At 30.6% G+C, this 17,206-nt stretch overlaps 5 protein-coding genes across 6 annotated transcripts; 4 read left to right on the forward strand and 1 right to left on the reverse strand.

Moving 5' to 3' along the window:
* Positions 1 to 194: 194 nt before the first annotated feature.
* On the forward strand, positions 195 to 872 carry LOC119668792 (probable prefoldin subunit 6). The gene is made up of 2 exons (XM_038078433.1): positions 195 to 471; positions 532 to 872. The coding sequence occupies exons 1-2, from the start codon at positions 399 to 401 to the stop codon at positions 834 to 836; spliced, it is 378 nt and encodes a 125-aa protein (XP_037934361.1). The 5' UTR covers positions 195 to 398; the 3' UTR covers positions 837 to 872.
* Positions 873 to 3,936: 3,064 nt separating this feature from the next.
* Positions 3,937 to 5,609, forward strand: LOC119669704 (Golgi reassembly-stacking protein 2). The gene has a single exon (XM_038079706.1). The coding sequence runs from the start codon at positions 4,099 to 4,101 to the stop codon at positions 5,500 to 5,502; it is 1,404 nt and encodes a 467-aa protein (XP_037935634.1). The 5' UTR covers positions 3,937 to 4,098; the 3' UTR covers positions 5,503 to 5,609.
* Positions 5,610 to 7,482: 1,873 nt separating this feature from the next.
* Positions 7,483 to 9,171, forward strand: LOC119669208 (zinc finger MYND domain-containing protein 10 homolog). Its single transcript, XM_038079029.1, has 5 exons — positions 7,483 to 7,961; positions 8,019 to 8,284; positions 8,337 to 8,488; positions 8,563 to 9,023; positions 9,081 to 9,171. Exons 1-5 carry the CDS (start codon positions 7,513 to 7,515, stop codon positions 9,136 to 9,138), a joined length of 1,386 nt encoding a protein of 461 aa, XP_037934957.1. The 5' UTR covers positions 7,483 to 7,512; the 3' UTR covers positions 9,139 to 9,171.
* A 49-nt stretch (positions 9,172 to 9,220) lies between these two features.
* On the reverse strand, positions 9,221 to 10,097 carry LOC119669209 (40S ribosomal protein S12). The gene is made up of 3 exons (XM_038079030.1): positions 9,993 to 10,097; positions 9,688 to 9,822; positions 9,221 to 9,626 (listed from the first exon to the last, which is right to left on the reverse strand). The coding sequence occupies exons 1-3, from the start codon at positions 10,007 to 10,009 to the stop codon at positions 9,359 to 9,361; spliced, it is 420 nt and encodes a 139-aa protein (XP_037934958.1). The 5' UTR covers positions 10,010 to 10,097; the 3' UTR covers positions 9,221 to 9,358.
* A 3,768-nt stretch (positions 10,098 to 13,865) lies between these two features.
* LOC119668087 (adenosine kinase) lies at positions 13,866 to 16,232 on the forward strand. 2 transcript variants are annotated; one of them, XM_038077475.1, is made up of 4 exons: positions 14,022 to 14,121; positions 14,252 to 14,357; positions 14,915 to 15,569; positions 15,640 to 16,232. In XM_038077475.1, exons 1-4 carry the CDS (start codon positions 14,100 to 14,102, stop codon positions 16,018 to 16,020), a joined length of 1,164 nt encoding a protein of 387 aa, XP_037933403.1. In that variant the 5' UTR covers positions 14,022 to 14,099; the 3' UTR covers positions 16,021 to 16,232. The 2 variants fall into 2 exon arrangements, with proteins under 2 accessions (XP_037933404.1, XP_037933403.1); XM_038077476.1 differs by lacking the exons at positions 14,022 to 14,121; positions 14,252 to 14,357 and adding an exon at positions 13,866 to 14,015.
* Positions 16,233 to 17,206: the final 974 nt, after the last annotated feature.

The raw sequence follows: 17,206 nt of genomic DNA on the forward strand, positions 1-17,206 counted from the left end.
CTTGTTAAAATAATTTAAACATCTGGATACCAGATTAATAGAGCACATTATTTTTTATTATGACTTTACATAAATTTTTATATCTGACATAATTTTAGAAATAGTATTCAGTAACCTATAATACTAAAATTTGACAGAAAAACAAAAATTATCTCGTATATATATATATATATGATAAAATAATTTAATTTCAACTAATTTGAATCTAAAACCTGCATTCCTGATTGATAAGAACATTTAAATTAAAACATTTGAATACAACCCTGCATCGGTTGTCAAAATAAAAACTAAAATTGACAGTTTGATTGAAGTGAAACTTTGGTGTGGTTTCGCATTTCGATTGGCATCTGAGATATATATTAAAGAATTGTTTAGTTTTATATATTAATTATTTGAAAATGGATAAAGGTAGTGCTGCATTGTTCAAAAAATTACAATCTGAACTAGAGACTTTTCAAAATCTACGTAAAAGTAAATCAAATAAACTTAATAATATCATGAAGAAACCTAATAAATAATGTTTATTTTAAGCTTGCGTAAAGTTGGTAAAACAGCGCACATTGTTGGAAAGTCAACTCAATGAAAACAAATGTGTGATAGATGAACTAAATCTGTTGGGCCCGGACAATAAGGTTTATAAATTATATGGTCCTGTGTTAGTAAAACAAGATTTGGAAGAATCCCGACAAAACGTAGCTAAACGTATAGAATACATTTCGAAAGAATTGAAAGGATCTAATGACACACTTGATAATATGGAGAAGGATATGGCTAAGCACCGTGAAACAATAGAAAAATTACAGCAACAATATCAGTTGCAAGCAGCTATGAAATAAAATTGGAACCAAGCGCAAAATAAGATATTTATAAAAGATAAAAAATGTTAGCTATATTTTCTTTATTTAAAAATTAAAATCCGATAAGAAATATATAACACGTCTCTACTATATTCACGAATATCCAATCATAAAAACAATACTTAATGATCGCAAAGTTTTTCATTTAGCAAATATATATTCTAGGATTCTGGTCATTTTCGTTATTTGTAGAGCCCATTGACAACACAATAATATATTATCAGAGACAAGGGAAACATGTTTTTATATATATAATGTGGTTAAGATAAAAATAGATTAAACATGGTGAAGCTAAATTAATTTCTGTAAACTGTAATGAATTAAAAAAAATGTAACATATTTCTTAAGACTATGGTTTATAGTACATAACTTAAAATTGGTATATTATTTACTTCCAACTAGATAAAGCTTATATAGCACTATATACAAAATTTGACTTAATAGCCTTTGATGTGTTGTGGTAGAATTAAAATATAAAGACCTTGCGTTGCAAGTAAAGCCGGCTTTGTATATCATTTCTAAAGGGATTCGAGTTATATACCACTATGCAGCGTAGTGTTATTCCTAACAATAAAAGAGATATAACCGTTTTGTTCAATAATTTGCAATAATAAAAATAAAGTGGAATTTTGCGTTTTGGTAGACAGGTAAACTATAAGAAAGTTCCATACATTAACTCAAAATTGATGAATTTCGAATTGGATTTCATCATGTTTAATACCCATCCTTTATCATACCATTCCATCTTATATTTTTTTTACAATTATTAGCTCAAGCATTAATTGCATTTGATGTTTTCTAAAATTAGTATATATTTATATCTGTGATTTTTATGGCAATTTTTGCGTAATTATATTTGTGAATTTCTATACAATTTTGAATCGGACTATATCGCCATTAGTTCGTAGTTCACGAAATTCTTAAAACTCTATACTATATATATAGAGAAGTATGTACTTCTCTATAGTATATTGTATCTTTAGTAAATATATATTTTATCGTCAACAGTTTATAATATACTTATAAACCATGAAATTTTTATATTGTATCTTTAGTAAATAGATATTTTATAGTCAACAATTCATAATCTATTATCTTTCTAAAGTTATAGTTTTACAAAGTTGCACAGTAGAATGAATAAATGTTATTAACTGTCGTTCTATTTAGTTCTTTTTGTTTACATATTTTACCTCCCAAGAATCTATAGAAAAATATTAATACTGCAATACATCTAACTTTAAATTAGGAACTCATAATAGAAATCATGTGGAGAAATTTCCAGAAATAGCCGAATAATATACAACAGTGCTTTTTTACGTGGGTGTACATAAGTTTCAACAAAATGTCTTTGATATATGCTTTTGTTAAAATATATTGTAACTGATGCAGATTATGCTTTGTAAAACTTAATCATTAGCTTTATATATTTTGACTATTAATTTTCAACAAGTTTAAAAAACAAATAGAAAAAATCATTTTTGCTGATACAGATTATCAATTTTGATGAAATAGAAAATCTTAACTTTCATATGTTTAAGTACTCCAGCGGAAAGGTGGAAAGGAAAGTAGGATATTCATTTAGTAGAAATCGTAAACAATTGATATTCTTGATTTAGTTTAGTTTATATTACAAAAAATGTACAGATTGTTTTAGAAATATGTTTGGCTATGTTTGTAATTCTATGAAGATACCACATTTACCATCTATACACTTTCGACAATATACAGTAGTCATTACACAAATTGCTCAAAACTGATATCTGTATTTGTGCTGGCGATATACCATAGATTATCTTTTAGTCAATCATCTTCGCTACTTTAACTAAAAGAGTGAATTTAATAGCTGATCTAATAATAACACTGTTATATTTTTTTTATTATTGGTTTATTTACTAGTTTACTAGTAAATTCATTGGTTTATTCCTACTCTATATCTAAATATTTCAATAGATAGATATTAACTTTAGTTTTTGATCATATAAACATCTGACAATTTGGTTATGAATAGTTATACATTATGATAACGACAAACTCAAGATCCAACCACATTTTACACAAATATCACTTATTATTCATATGCGTTATACTTATCTACACAATTTTTTATATTTGTGTATGCCCCAGCTTAGTTTACTTAACACATACATATATTCTTGTAAATGAAACATGTCAAGCGTTAATCACCGCTTCATTTGTATAGATCTAAAAATTAATTATGAAAATATAGTGAGATACAAAGGCTACAGTGGGCTGCTCATGAATGGGACCGGAGAGTAAGCCTAGCAGCATATACTACGCAAAGCGGGTGATACAGAGGCACAGAGGTAAGTCAAAAACAATATGGGATGAGAACGTGTATAGTGATCCAAAAATGATTCGAGTACTAAATTGGAAGAGAGTAGCAGAAGATCGTGACAGATGGAGGTAGATAACGAGAAAGTCCAAGATTCAGTCTGAGTCTGCAGTGCCAAGTAAGAAGAAGAAGATATGTTTTTGAAATCAAATTAAATTATTTTTTTTTATTGGATTTACCAATTCAATACTAATATCTTGAACAAACTTAACAGAGACATCTGATGTCATTCGTCAAATATACGTTTTAAATGTGTTATTAAACCAATTTGTTTCAATGAGCTTTCTAACTTATCGACGTCAAGTTTTTATTAACGTGTCATTTCTGCGAAATATATTACTTTAGTTGAAATATTTATCACATATTGTGCAATTAAAAAATTATAATATTTAAAGCAATTTACATAAATATTAACGGTCACTTATCGTTATTTGATATTTAACATTTTCCAACACTTTATTTTTGAAGCCCATAACAACGCAATGACGTGTGTTAAAATATTATTAAATGCACTGCCACAGTGTTCCACTATTTCAAATACGGTGCAAAATAAACTTTTTATTAGTGGATTAATTTTTTTTTTTTAATTTAATATATATTTATAATATGACCACCATTTTCCTATCTTTAAATTGTTTTGAGCGCAATTTTTTAGAGAGAAAATTTTAAATTTTTAATATATGTGGCAACATTGCAAGTTTAAGAACATAAATAAAAAAGAAAATTGTATAAAAACGATTTTCGGATGTGCCACGCAAAGACTTCAGAAAAATATATTAAATAAATAGAACACTTTTAATATTTGAAGTGATTGCAAAAATTTTGCGTTTAAATTCTACAAATTGACATAGACGAGTTATTTGTTCGTTTTTAAATTATAATCTTGCAATGGGAGCCGGACAGAGTGTTGAAATTCCTGGTGGTGGCACCGAGGGCTATCATGTACTTAAAGTCCAAGATAATTCTCCTGGTCAGAAAGCTGGTCTTGAAGCATTCTTTGACTTCATAATTGCGATTGGAGGTACTCGTCTCGACCAAGACAATGATATGTTGAAAGAATTGTTAAAACAAAATTTAGAAAAGTCGGTTCGGATTACGGTATATTCCAGTAAAACACAAACCGTCCGAGAACTTAACATAACACCTAGCGGCAGTTGGGGTGGCCAAGGCGTACTAGGTGTAAGTATACGTTTTTGTTCCTTCGAAGGAGCAAACGAAAGTGTATGGCATATTTTGGAAGTGTATCCCAACTCACCAGCAGAAACTGCAGGTCTACGTGCATACACAGATTATGTAATTGGTGCTGAAGCAATACGCCATGAACACGATGATTTCTTTATGTTAATAGAAACTCACGAACAACAACCACTAAAAATTTATGTTTATAATATCGAAGATGATGCGTGTCGTGAAGTCACTATTAGACCAAATTCACAATGGGGTGGTGAAGGTTCTCTCGGGTGTGGTATCGGTTATGGATACTTACATAGAATACCAATACAGCAACCACCTTTAGAAAAGAAACCGCTTACAATACCAACAACTGCAGCGACACCATCTATAACAACACCCGCAGCAGCGACTGCCACTGTTCCTTTGATTGCTCCAACATTGCCATATGTACCACCATTGACAAATACATTTACACAGCCTGCTGCAGCAATTGCAAGTGCTGAATCAACAAATATCAATTCTCCCCAAACAACACAAAGTGTCTTTAAAGCATATTTCAATCCTGATGATTCGGCGGATCCTGTCAATGCTGCACTTGAAGCAAAAAGTTCTGACGCAACATCCAGTAATACACAAGAAATAACAGAACTACCGAAGGATAATATACCGTCCACAGTCACAACGATGCCTTCCCCACAAACAATGCAAACATCAAATCCAACAATAGCACCGCCGTCTAATATTTTTATACCTGGAGTTTATGACAACAATCAACAATTTGGCTATACACCTGTTTCAGTGCCACCACCCACTGCTGTTCCTATGTTTGCTACTTCAACACAAAATCAACAGTATATGACTGCACCAATGACATTATCATATCCTACTGCTCAAACAGTACCATCGTATCCGCAAGTTCAGCCATCAATGGGAGGACTATATCCCACTCAAGGAACGCCTATGCCTCCACAGTTATTACAACAGCAGATGTTGCAACCAACTGCTTCAAATATTGTACCCATGCATACTACAAATATAATGCATCCATCGCTCGCTTCAGAAACTTCTGGTGTACCAATTTATACTCCTGTTAGTGCATCGGCAACACCAAATAATTAATTTTAACAATTATAATAAATTTTATGTCAAAGATTTCTTTTGTTTTTAGTAAAAAATATATATATATATGCAATCTGAACACTGGTTTTCCAAAATAACCAATGCGATTACAGCGGCATTGGCGTGTTTGTAACTAAAGTTAGAACAGTCTTGAAAAGTGAAAAAAAAATTAGTCACTTTTGGTTTTTTTTTAAGTCAAGCAAAATAAAATTATATTTATATCTGTAATTATATTAAAAATATATATACAATTAATAAATAACCTAATGCAAAGTAAATATTCAAATATTTTAATTATATTTACCCCAGACATACATATTTCTAAACCAAAAATATGTTGAAATTAATTGTTAAGTCATGAACAAAATAAAAATATCAGTTCGTTTGTATTATTATTATTCATTGAAAATTAACAAATAAGCAACTGTTCTTTATGTCCCCAACAACGATAATTATTATTCCATTGCTTGTCGATTGGATTTGATCTCTTTAAAATAAAAAAAAAATTTTAATGTATATTCAATGCCAAGACATTAGGTGGAACTATATAATTCAAAATTAAAAAATCTATAACTAATTATAGACATATACATAGGGAAGGTTAGGTTATACCGGCGATCCCTTGTGAATCCACTTAGGCCTATTGGCCCATTGTGTTACCGTATATGTAGGAAAAACTCAGGGTTTGAAACCACCTAGAACCTTTAGCGAAGCATAAATTGCTATTTAGTGTCAAGTCCTGTAAATGATCCAGGTCCTCAAGACAGGGGGCTCCTAAAGTATTAAGTCGCCGCCGTGCATGGGGTCATCGCCTTCCCCATAACTGCGACAGATTTCATTGAAAGCGAGACCTACTCTTCTAGCAGTGTTCCCTAGTTTATAGTGACCTGTAAGTAGGCCTACCAAAAGACCTACGGGGCATCTCAATGAGAATTTTGGATTGCCTGTATATCGTAGAGTTTTCCCATCTTAGACATATACATAACTGTATAATAATCCTAACAGCTAATTTGACTTTTGATATTTTTCACTTCATCGGTAAAAGATAAATTGCAATAATATATCAACATATTCGCATTTGAATTTTTTCTAACCCATTACTTTGGTAAGTTGTTTATATGTTGTTGTAATCCGCTGGGACCTACTTGTGAAGTCTTTTTGGGAGGTGTCGAACAGCATTTGATCGTCGGTTGGTGTTGAGTGATTTCGGTGCGTAGACCCGACTGCTGCAGGGTATTTCACCGGCTTATTTTTTTAATTATCCTTGGTTAAAACAAAATAATGTATTGTTATGGTAGGTATCTCAGAATAACAGTTTTTCAAAATATTAAAAATTCAGTTTTTTTAGAATTTTTCTAAATTCTAAATTCATCATTAGCTGTCCTCTTAATAAATTTTTAAAAAGCTATGTCTCTATATATTTAGTTCCGCTATACAACTAGATATGCATAACATATCTAAAGTTACTAGATCTTTCGAATCTTGCCAGAAAACACGATTATTTCAATTTTAAATTTCATCATTCAAAAATATTTCCAACTAATCAATGAACTACTTGGGCTACAGTAAGAACAACATAAAGTATTAAACGTTAAACCTCTTTAATAATTATTATTATTATGATATATTCTATTAATTATAATCACAATTCAAGAACTTAGTCTATTCCCATATGCTCTCCAGACACCCCTATTAAGCGCTAATGCTCTAAGCTTGCTGGCGATTTGTTAGTTTTCCTGTTTATGAATCTTCTCCATGTAGTTTTTGACCATCCACGATTCATTCTACCTTGTGGATTCCATTATAATGCTGAGTGTGCGATTTCACTAACCGGTTTCCTCTTCAATTACAAACTGTTTATATTTGTAATTTTAATTTTAAACAAACAATTCTGTTCTCATGGTTACAAAATAAAAATTTTGATCGATTTAACAAGAAAAAAAATTCAAATTCATTGTATTTCAAAAAATTGAAATAAATAAATACGTTTTTATTTTTTCAATTCAAAACATGCAGAATTTTGTTAATCCAGAGGAACTTGACTATTTTGTAGAAAGCTTACGCCCGTTTCCAGTACGAGAAGTTGGAAATGCAAAATGGCTGGAAGTACATGAAATGATTATCAAACTAAGCCAACAAGCAACGCTTGAGGCAATCGAACACCGAGAGGAAGAGGTTCGAGAATTTCTGTGTATGGCACATAAGCTAAATGTGCTTGTTCATGAGGCATACTGTATTTTTTTGTGGAAGACTCGGGTTCTGCCACACTTGCTAGAAATTGATCCCAATCCACAAGCAACTTTTTTGATTTATACGGTACTATTTCATGAAGCAGCGGTTATATCCCTACTAGATACGACTCTATTTCATAGCAGTGCTTGTGAAGTTTTAAAGGACTCTGCAATCGACCTAGTTGATTACTGTGCACAAGGTGTGGCTCAACTTATTGGTTTAGTCAGGTAAGTTTGCAATGTAAAATAAATCAAAAGCCATAACAAAAATATTTTTTTATAAAGCATGGGTTATCATGAAAATGAGACCAATCTAGATGTTGATGAGGCAGTCCTAACTGAACTAGAGCGCCAGAAACGTGATATTATATATAAAATTGGTCTGCGCTGTATTTCAATTTTAAACTATTTGGCTGACAACACTGTATCACTGCCTTTAAGTGCTACACGTCGTATGGTTGTTACTCATGATGTTCCTTGGCTAATGACTGAAGTCTTACATTTTCGTCCCTGGCAGAAACAAACCAAAAATGGTGTACAGAAAATTATAGGTATTTCTCGATGCACAAACTAATAAGTAACACTTAATTTTATTTCATTTAGATGACAAATGGAAGCCTATACCAATCGCTGATATGAGCGAGGTAACTAAACACGAAGCGCATGCATGGTTTTGTCTAAGACAGCTGTTGTTTAACAAAGCCATAATGCAAAATTATGAATTCAATAGTGAAAGATGTAAGCAGTTATCCAAGGTAAATAATAAATTTACATATATATTACATAAAATTTTTACATATATTTAAAAAAAAACTTGTCGATCTAAAAGTGCCAAGGTTTGCTGAATGATATCGTACTTGATCAACTACCACCTCTCATCGAACTTAAACAATTCCTTTGCCAGCTAAGTGTTACAGCTGTATCCAATGACAGTAAATCGAACTTATTATTGGAGGAGGTACCTGAAATATGTGAAAACCTTATCAAGGAATCGGAGCATGATGGAGGTTTTTTAGCCATAGCTCAGGCTCAAGAAAACATATTTTTATGTAATGATAAAAACAAAATAATGGAAATGGCTAAATGTCTATCGAATGCCTACAGCACAGATTTACTAGTTGAATATGAGCAGAGGATCGAAGAAACCGAAAAACATGGAGATAACATTACACTTGATACTCGCAATGATGCAGATATTTCCGAAAATAAATTGTCATTATTCTGCGCCAAATGCGCTGGTCACGCTACAAAAAAATGCGGCAAATGCAAGAACGCCTACTACTGCTCGCGGTAATTATGTGCAAGTCACTTGTAACATAAAACAATTGTTGTTTATTCTTTTTTTAGGGCGTGCCAGCAGGCGGATTGGCCAAATCATAAAGGCACTTGTGTGGAGAAAAACTAACAACGTGGTGCGATGTTTTTTAAAATTTCAATATTTCAATTAAATACACTGTTTTCATTTGTAAAGAAAGCGAGAAATAAAATAAATTTATCTTGCATTTATTTTAGTAAAAAAAAACTTTCACTTTATCGCGACTCCCTCAGAATTTTTCACTTAATTTTTGTTTCTTCATTTGTTTTATTAAATTAAAACAATATTTGTCTATTGGCTGAATATTAATTTAATTAATTTGTCTGAGGTGGTCTTTCACAACATCCAGGGCTTGTGTCTCTTCACCAAAGTCCTTAATTACAACAACTGAGCAGCCACATACCTTACGGGGCTTGCCTTCTTTGTCAATTTTGCACAAACCGGACCACTCTCCAAGTTTTTTGTGTGAATCAACACGGATCAAAGGAATTTGATGTTCATGGCAGAGTGCGGTAACCAATTTTTTATAATTTGGTTCATCAAATGATTCAGCCAAAATGCACAAAACAGCTTGACGTCTAAAAGTGTCAACATTGATATCAACAAAATCATATTTTAATCGATAACACTTGAACTTACTTGTCCAAAGCTTTGCAAGCCTGATGAATGCCATGTACAAGACCATCGGCTATCAAAGACTTCTTTAGCACTTCTTGAAGAGCTGTATTTATGTCCATAGCACCACTAGAAATTGGTGCGGCAGAGGGTACATCACTGAAAATTAAATAGAGCATAATTAAAACCAACACTCATTTTGGAATAATCACAATTAAAAAAACATTAATTTACTTATATATAAAGCGCGTTCATGATCATCTGTAGATTTTGTTTGTATCAAGATTTTGATCATTGAAACCGCTTTAATATCATAGTAATAAACTTACACATCAACGTCAGCCATTTTTCAATAAATTCGTCGTCTTGATACTAAAATCAGAAAATAGAATAACATTTATTATAACGATGGCTTTCATATTTAACAATTAATTTACTATATATAATAAGAAAAATTCTACTGCTTTCGTACCTTTTTGACAACCGGAAAGAAAGAGAAGATAATTTGCCGCTAACTTCATTGTGTTTTCCTTTTGTCGTCTGTTCAGTGTCTGCATTACATAGAGTATGTTTAATGTTATCATCTTTTCCATATATAATAAGTGTATTCGAATACGTCACTTGCAATTGATAAAATAATAAAAAGTTTAATTTTGTTTCTAATTTTTGGTTTTTATGTCGAAACTAATGTAAAGTCTGTTTTGTTTTACTAAAAATAACTCTCGCAATAAAAGTTAAAATTCTTATAAAAACAAAACCGACTTAACAATAAAAAGTTACTTTTATTTTTTTATTAATGTATGCGAACGTAAGAAAAAGAATAGCGTCTAGTTTATACAACTTTCGCACTTAGTTTTCTCGAACGATTTTCTCACTTTTAACAGTTACTCGAAATGTTTGTCAAAAGTAAGAAAAATCGAAGTTCAGATGAAGTTTGGGCTTTTGGTTAATGCTTCTCGAAGCACCCTTATTTCATCAGCAAAGCAGAATGGACAGCTTGGACATGACGAGAAAATTAAAACTCATTTATCATTAAGGATGGATACAGTTCCGCAATTGGTTTCATATAGACCACTTTCTTACGATTATTCTGTGGATAAATAACTTTATCGATTGGAAAAAACAGGAGTAGATACACGTACAAATTGTCAAGTTAGTATTCGTTTAAACTATTCCACAGGTTTAAACAATAACGTTGAAGCAAGTTTTCATTTGAAAAGAAATATTTAATAGTTTACAAGACCGTAATTTTCAACACATTTAGATTTTAATGACGCATATACGCAATTTGATACCAATGACAGATCAAACGACATTTTAATTAACCTATAAACACCCATCATGAATTATAAGAGTTTATTAAATTGGTTCGACTATTAACTCCTCCCTAAGCGCATTTCAATAATGCATAGAGAAAATCCTAGTAGGCATTTATGACAGAACAAGATATCTCAATGATGTTGTTTTCACAAACAAGGATTTTAATCAGCTTACAAAATCAATAACATTAATTTTACAAAGTTTTACAGAATATAATTTAAATTTGGAGTAAATGTTTTTTTTATTAAAACTTAAATATCCATCAAACATTATCGAACTAATATTTAACGTTGCAAATTTGTATTTCTTTACATCGAGTTTGATTTATTAAAAAAATCACAACAATCTGTGATATAGCACAATAATCAAATGGAAATATCACTTAATCAAAAACATGGAGCTATAGATCTCTAGTTTTAATGAGTTGGATAAGAAAATTTTTACCAAAAAGAAGTTGACATGAACCAAATGCAGCGACTTGCGGCAGATGTTGAGCAAACAAAAAAATGAGGATACATCAGTTCCATTTAGCATTGTAAGATGCGTTACTATCTACAACGCAAAGAAGAATTTAACTTTTATATTTCCTACCATAGCTTGCAATGCAATTGGCAATCTCAATTCACTTCATTTGCTGTAACTCAAACCTCGATATAGGATTTGATTTTCTCATACTTAATAAGAATGGCTGAATTAATATAATTTTTATTGATTCAGATTAATTGCAATAAATAGAATATTTTTATTTTTATTTGATTTAAAAATCAGTTAGACTGCAGTATATGTGAATTTTGTGTTTAGTATTCAAGCGTGTTTTTTAGTGCGAACACATCACATGTTGCGATCACATTGGTTGCGAATTAACAGTTCTGCTTTGTTTTAAAAACAAAATGATTAGTGAAAATAAAATATATTTGTTTGGCAAGGCATAAAAATGAAGAGTTTACCTGTTCCTAAACCAAAGAAATTAACAAATCAATTTACTTGCTAAAAGTAACAAATCTGTTTTCTTATTTATATTTTATGTAGAAATCAATTTGACTGCAGTTACATTGCATGCAAATTTTGTAATGCGTGTGCGCACATATGTTTTCTCATACGAACACATCGCATGCTGCGATTACATTGGTTGCGAATTGACAGTTCTGTTTTGAAAATAAAATACATTGTGAAGTTCCAATCCGTTATTGAATTATTTATTAATTTCAAACAACAAAAGAGAAAGATGGGTGCATGATTTTTATTCACCAAAACATAAAAATAAAGAGTTTGCCAGATCTTTTGGTAAATTAAAGAAATGCGATCAAAAGTTTTTTGAATCTGCCAGAATAAAAAAAGCAACTTTCCATTATATCTGAATGATATTCCATCTAAAATGATCAAGAATTTTAACTTTCAAAAATGCAGTTTTCCAAAGAATAAATTAATTCTTACAATATGGTAAGTGCTTACAATACAATACGCAACCAATTCGTAACAATTTCAACTTATCTTGATTATATTTTATTATTATTTTTTTTTAATAGTCTATTATTTATTCATAACAAATTTTCATTATTAATAAATTAACAAAATATAATCCTTTCCTTTAATTAATAATTAAAATTAAACACAGCAAGTGAATTTGTTAATAAAACTTTCACAGAAAAGTAACAAAACTCCAGAAAAATGTGCGAACATAAAAGTCAAGTACAGCTTTGGGTCAGTTGTTTAAGGTGCGCTTACTCTGAGTTTCAAATTTGGCAAGGCACGAGTTTGAAAGCAGTACCAGCTTTCAGTCTCAAAAAAAAAAATATTTACGAATAATTAACTACAAGAATTATTTCCAAAACCACTGATGATGGGTATTTGGAAATATTTAAAACAGCTGTATGGTCAGCCAAAAATTCAATTAATTAAAATAATATAATTTGAATTTTTGTTGTTGTTGTTCAACAATGTTCGAAAAACCTCTTTGTTTTTTTATTAATAATTAAGAATGTTGTACTAAGTCTTCACCGAAATAAATTAATAAATGTTGATGCTTCGAAATTAGTTTTTAGACTGTTTATTGAATTTTAATATTTTTACATAGTTACTTGTTAAGGAACAGCGTGCATTAGCATAACGTCAGAATTTGCTGAATTGGCGTCTTCACACGCCAGCCTAAATGCTATAGTCAAACGGATGCTAGGGCTCAACTGCACAAAGTGCAATAAAGTTAGAAAAAGTAACAGCATGCTTATTTACTCACATAGCATATGTTTATGCACGCTACAATGTGTTCACAATAAAAAGCGCTAAATAATTATAATTAAAATTCTCTTAAAGTTGCCAACTAATAAAATTAGGAAATCCCAATATATTTTCTTAAACTGAGATATATTTTCAAATATATTATCTCTTAATTTGCATTTTCGATTTCGCACACACTAATGAATTTCAAACAAAATACTTTGTTGAATCAAATTTTCGCACGAGAGAGACAATAAGTCGAAAAGTTAAGCGAAAAGTTCTCAGCAACTGTAACCACTCGCATATGATTACGGACATTTGATTTGTTCGTACGAATACGCTAGACAAAATTTGCATGCAATATAATTGCAGCCTTAGGCGGTTTTATATATTTTACAGAAACCAATTAAAGGATTTTAACAAATTATAAGACTACGCTTTCTTAATTATTTGATTGTACACTTTTAATTAAAAAAATACGATCTTGTATTTTAAGGGTAAGAAATTAAATTTATATGGCACTTATTCAGATTCGTTCAGTATAAAAATATTTAATGCTTAGAGAGGTATGAGCTGCCTATTTTCTTTTATTTTGTTCTACAGTCCTAACAGCTGTTTAATTTTTTTTTTACTACTACCACGTTGTTCTTTTTTTATAAATTTGATATTTTTAAAAAGTCTTCTGTCATTTCCCTCCTAAACTAGGAGTGCGACAACAGTCGAGGTTTCGGATGGTGATAAGCTCTTTTCTAGAAAACTATAAAGTTTTTTGCAGAACAGTTTTAGGAAAAATTGTTTAAAATGGGGAAAGATTTAAGGTAAAAAATTGTCATATCAAAATGTGATATGTTGGAGTAAGTTATCAAAATTCAAGTAAACAATCCCAGCCATAGGCGATCAAAATGTTACCCGGATATTGGTGGTGTATGTAAAAATAGTGCTTTTTATTTATGAACTTGACCCTTTTGTGTCTTTTTTTGCTTATCAAAAACGCTAAACATTGAAAATATATTTGTTTTTGTTAAAATTTTTATATATAGATTTATATTTTAAGTGAATCCAAGAATCTTATGGGGCACAACAAGAATTCCTTTAATAAACTTACTGCGTGCGAGATTTGTGAAAAACCAAATTGTGTCAAGAAATTTCGCAGAATGCAGGTATATTAGAAAAAAAAATAAATTGTCATTAAACACAACTCATACTACGTTACCGACTTACATAAACTTTAATAATCAATTTATTTTGAAAAATTTTAGTACTTGAAAAAACTATAAATCTTTATGTGATAATTGTGTTAATTGTTTAGGTTTTTAGCGTCTAATACTTCGTCGATATCTTCATTAAACAATGCTTGCAAAAATTGTGAGTAATTTGTTATCAACAGTAAACAAGTTTTTATATCTTTTTTGTTACTTAAGTAATGTTTAAGTAGTAAACAAACTTTGCATTGACTAATGTTTGATTATTGCATTTATATGGCTCATATAAAATAAAACTTCTCTAAGTTTCAGAAAGATAGAATATTCTTTAGACAGGTATACATACATATAAAGGGTTCTTACTTTATTTTCGGGAAAACCACAAGTCCGTCCAATAAAGATACTTTTGCCTTTAAATTTGTGTGTGTAAACTTGAAAGATAATTAATTTTTTTATTATTATTATTTAAAGTGTTTGCAATCTTGTGCATATATAATATTTCTCTTATTTTACAGTCATGGTAAACTCGTAGGTTTTGGAAATCCACTACTTGATATTTCTGCGCATGTAGATACGAAATTTTTAGAAAAGTATGGTTTAAAAAGTAACGATGCAATATTAGCAACAGAAAAACATATGGAAATTTTTCAAGAACTTGTCAAAAACTACAAAGTTGAATATATTGCAGGTGGATCAGTACAAAATACACTGCGTGTTTGTCAGTGGATAATAAATAGACCTTGCACCGCTGTATTCTTTGGCGGCGTTGGCAAAGACAAATATGCAGATATTATAGAGGAAAAGGCTCGTATTGATGGTGTCGATACTTTGTATCAAGTCAACGATAAAGCACCAACGGGAACATGCGCAGTTTTGATCACTGGTAACGATCGGTCTTTAGTTGCAAATTTAGCAGCGGCCAATTTTTTCACAGAAGATCATTTGAAGATACCGGAAAATGATGAAGTTTTAAAAAATGCCGAGTACATTTATATATCTGGATTTTTTATTTCTGTTAGCCCGCCTAGTATCAGGAGAGCAGCTAAGATTGCCGTAGAAGGTAATCGCTTTTTCATGATGAATTTAAGTGCAGTCTTTGTACTAGATCTTTATAAAGATTTTATTATGGAGATATTTCCATATGTTGATACGCTATTTGGAAACAGAGAAGTAAATATTTGTAATGATAACTATTGTATCATTATTTTGTTATTCATAATTTAATATTAATCATAAATAGGAGATGTTGGCTTTTTCCGAACATATAGGCAAATGGGACACCAAGGATGTTATCAAAATTGCACAAAATATGGTCAAATATGAAAAAGTGAATAAAAAGCGAAAAAGACTAATAGTTATTACCCAAGGTTATGATCCAGTATTAGTAGTACAAGAGGATAGCGTAAAGGAATATGATGTGCCGAGAGCAACCCTAATAGTTGATACAAATGGTGCTGGTGATGCTTTCGTTGGCGGATTTCTTTCGCAATTTGTAAATCGAAAAGGTCTTAAGGCCTGCTTACATTGTGGAGTGTGGGCAGCTTCAAAAATAATACAAACTCATGGGTGTACTTTTGATGGTCCAGCAGATTATGTTCCTCTTGATGAATCTAAACAGTGAAACTTTAGCAAGAAGCAATAAATCAAATTCAATGGTTGTCAATTTTATATAATTTAAAAAAATTTTATACTGTTTCATCTTTGCAATAATGTTTAATATTAAAAAACAATTTAACACTCTCTATAGTTTAAGCTGCAATATGTAAATATCTACTAAAAGACAATACGCTTTATAAAATATAAAAATAAATAACGTATTTTCACTGAAAGTTATTCCTAGAATCTTGTGATTTCTTTCATTTATTGACGGAACTTACGACAGCGTGTGTTTTTATATTTACATTATATTTTAAGAGCTTTTTTTTTGAAGTTGTATTTAAGATGAGTAATACAAATTTTTCTCATAATATCGCATACATTTGCATTTCCATTATATTATTCCATTTCCAATCCAATAACCATACTATAATAAAAAAATATAGAGGAACTATATTTGAATAGTTTATTATAGTATATTATATTAGTAAAAATTATTGCTTTATATTAATAAATGAGGATATTATCTTTTAAAAATTATTATTATTATGTTGGGGCTAGTTGAGTCAGTGCACTTAAGCACCTTTACTCTCTATTAACTGTGAGGTTTCTTCATAACCCCTCTCTACGCCTTGACTGGATTATTGTTTATCACTTCATCAGACTAAGCAATAATTGACCTCAGATCTGCAAACCTCCCCGAGGAGCCTGTAATCATTCTGAAATTCGATAACGCGGTGTTGGTAAGCCTGCTAGTTTTCGTAAATAATTTCAGGGTTCTATCCTTTATGTATTTTTTGATCGAATTAAACTTGAGGTCCCTGAGGATTCGTCCTAATGTACCATGGTACCTTGAAAAGTCTGCTCAGAGCCTGGCTTTGTGCAATTTCTAGCACATTCAAATGAAATATACTAACACACGTCTAAATAATCATTTCATATATAATAAACGTATTAGGCGGTTAATTGTCATATATAAACACACCCATCTACTTTCAATGTGTGCCCTCATTGCAGCTTCTACTCCCTAATAAGCTGCGTATCTGTCTACCTATCCGAGCATAGATACTTATTTAAACCCTATGGTTTCGTGCAATTAATACGGCAAAGTTTCTTCAACTTCACCCAGATTAATTAATATTATTCGCATCCATCCCTTTTTCTTACATTCTTTTTGTGTAAGTGTTGTCATTTCTATTTCTATATGTTCT

The sequence above is a fragment of the Teleopsis dalmanni genome, chromosome 1 (genome assembly GCF_002237135.1).
Source record: "Teleopsis dalmanni isolate 2A chromosome 1, ASM223713v2, whole genome shotgun sequence".
Taxonomy (NCBI): Eukaryota; Metazoa; Arthropoda; class Insecta; order Diptera; family Diopsidae; genus Teleopsis; species Teleopsis dalmanni.

Coding starts and splice junctions, on each gene's coding strand:
- LOC119668792 (XM_038078433.1), top strand. CDS start 399: ATGGATAAAGGTAGTGCTGCATTGTTCAAAAAATTACAATCTGAACTA. Junction 472..531: donor TTTTCAAAATCTACGTAAAA/GTAAATCAAATA, acceptor GTTTATTTTAAG/CTTGCGTAAAGTTGGTAAAA.
- LOC119669704 (XM_038079706.1), top strand. CDS start 4,099: ATGGGAGCCGGACAGAGTGTTGAAATTCCTGGTGGTGGCACCGAGGGC.
- LOC119669208 (XM_038079029.1), top strand. CDS start 7,513: ATGCAGAATTTTGTTAATCCAGAGGAACTTGACTATTTTGTAGAAAGC. Junction 8,285..8,336: donor TGGTGTACAGAAAATTATAG/GTATTTCTCGAT, acceptor TATTTCATTTAG/ATGACAAATGGAAGCCTATA. Junction 8,489..8,562: donor GATGTAAGCAGTTATCCAAG/GTAAATAATAAA, acceptor TCGATCTAAAAG/TGCCAAGGTTTGCTGAATGA.
- LOC119669209 (XM_038079030.1), bottom strand. Junction 9,627..9,687: donor GCTTGCAAAGCTTTGGACAA/GTAAGTTCAAGT, acceptor TGACACTTTTAG/ACGTCAAGCTGTTTTGTGCA.
- LOC119668087 (XM_038077475.1), top strand. CDS start 14,100: ATGTTACCCGGATATTGGTGGT. Junction 14,358..14,914: donor AGAAATTTCGCAGAATGCAG/GTATATTAGAAA, acceptor CTTATTTTACAG/TCATGGTAAACTCGTAGGTT. Junction 15,570..15,639: donor CGCTATTTGGAAACAGAGAA/GTAAATATTTGT, acceptor AATCATAAATAG/GAGATGTTGGCTTTTTCCGA.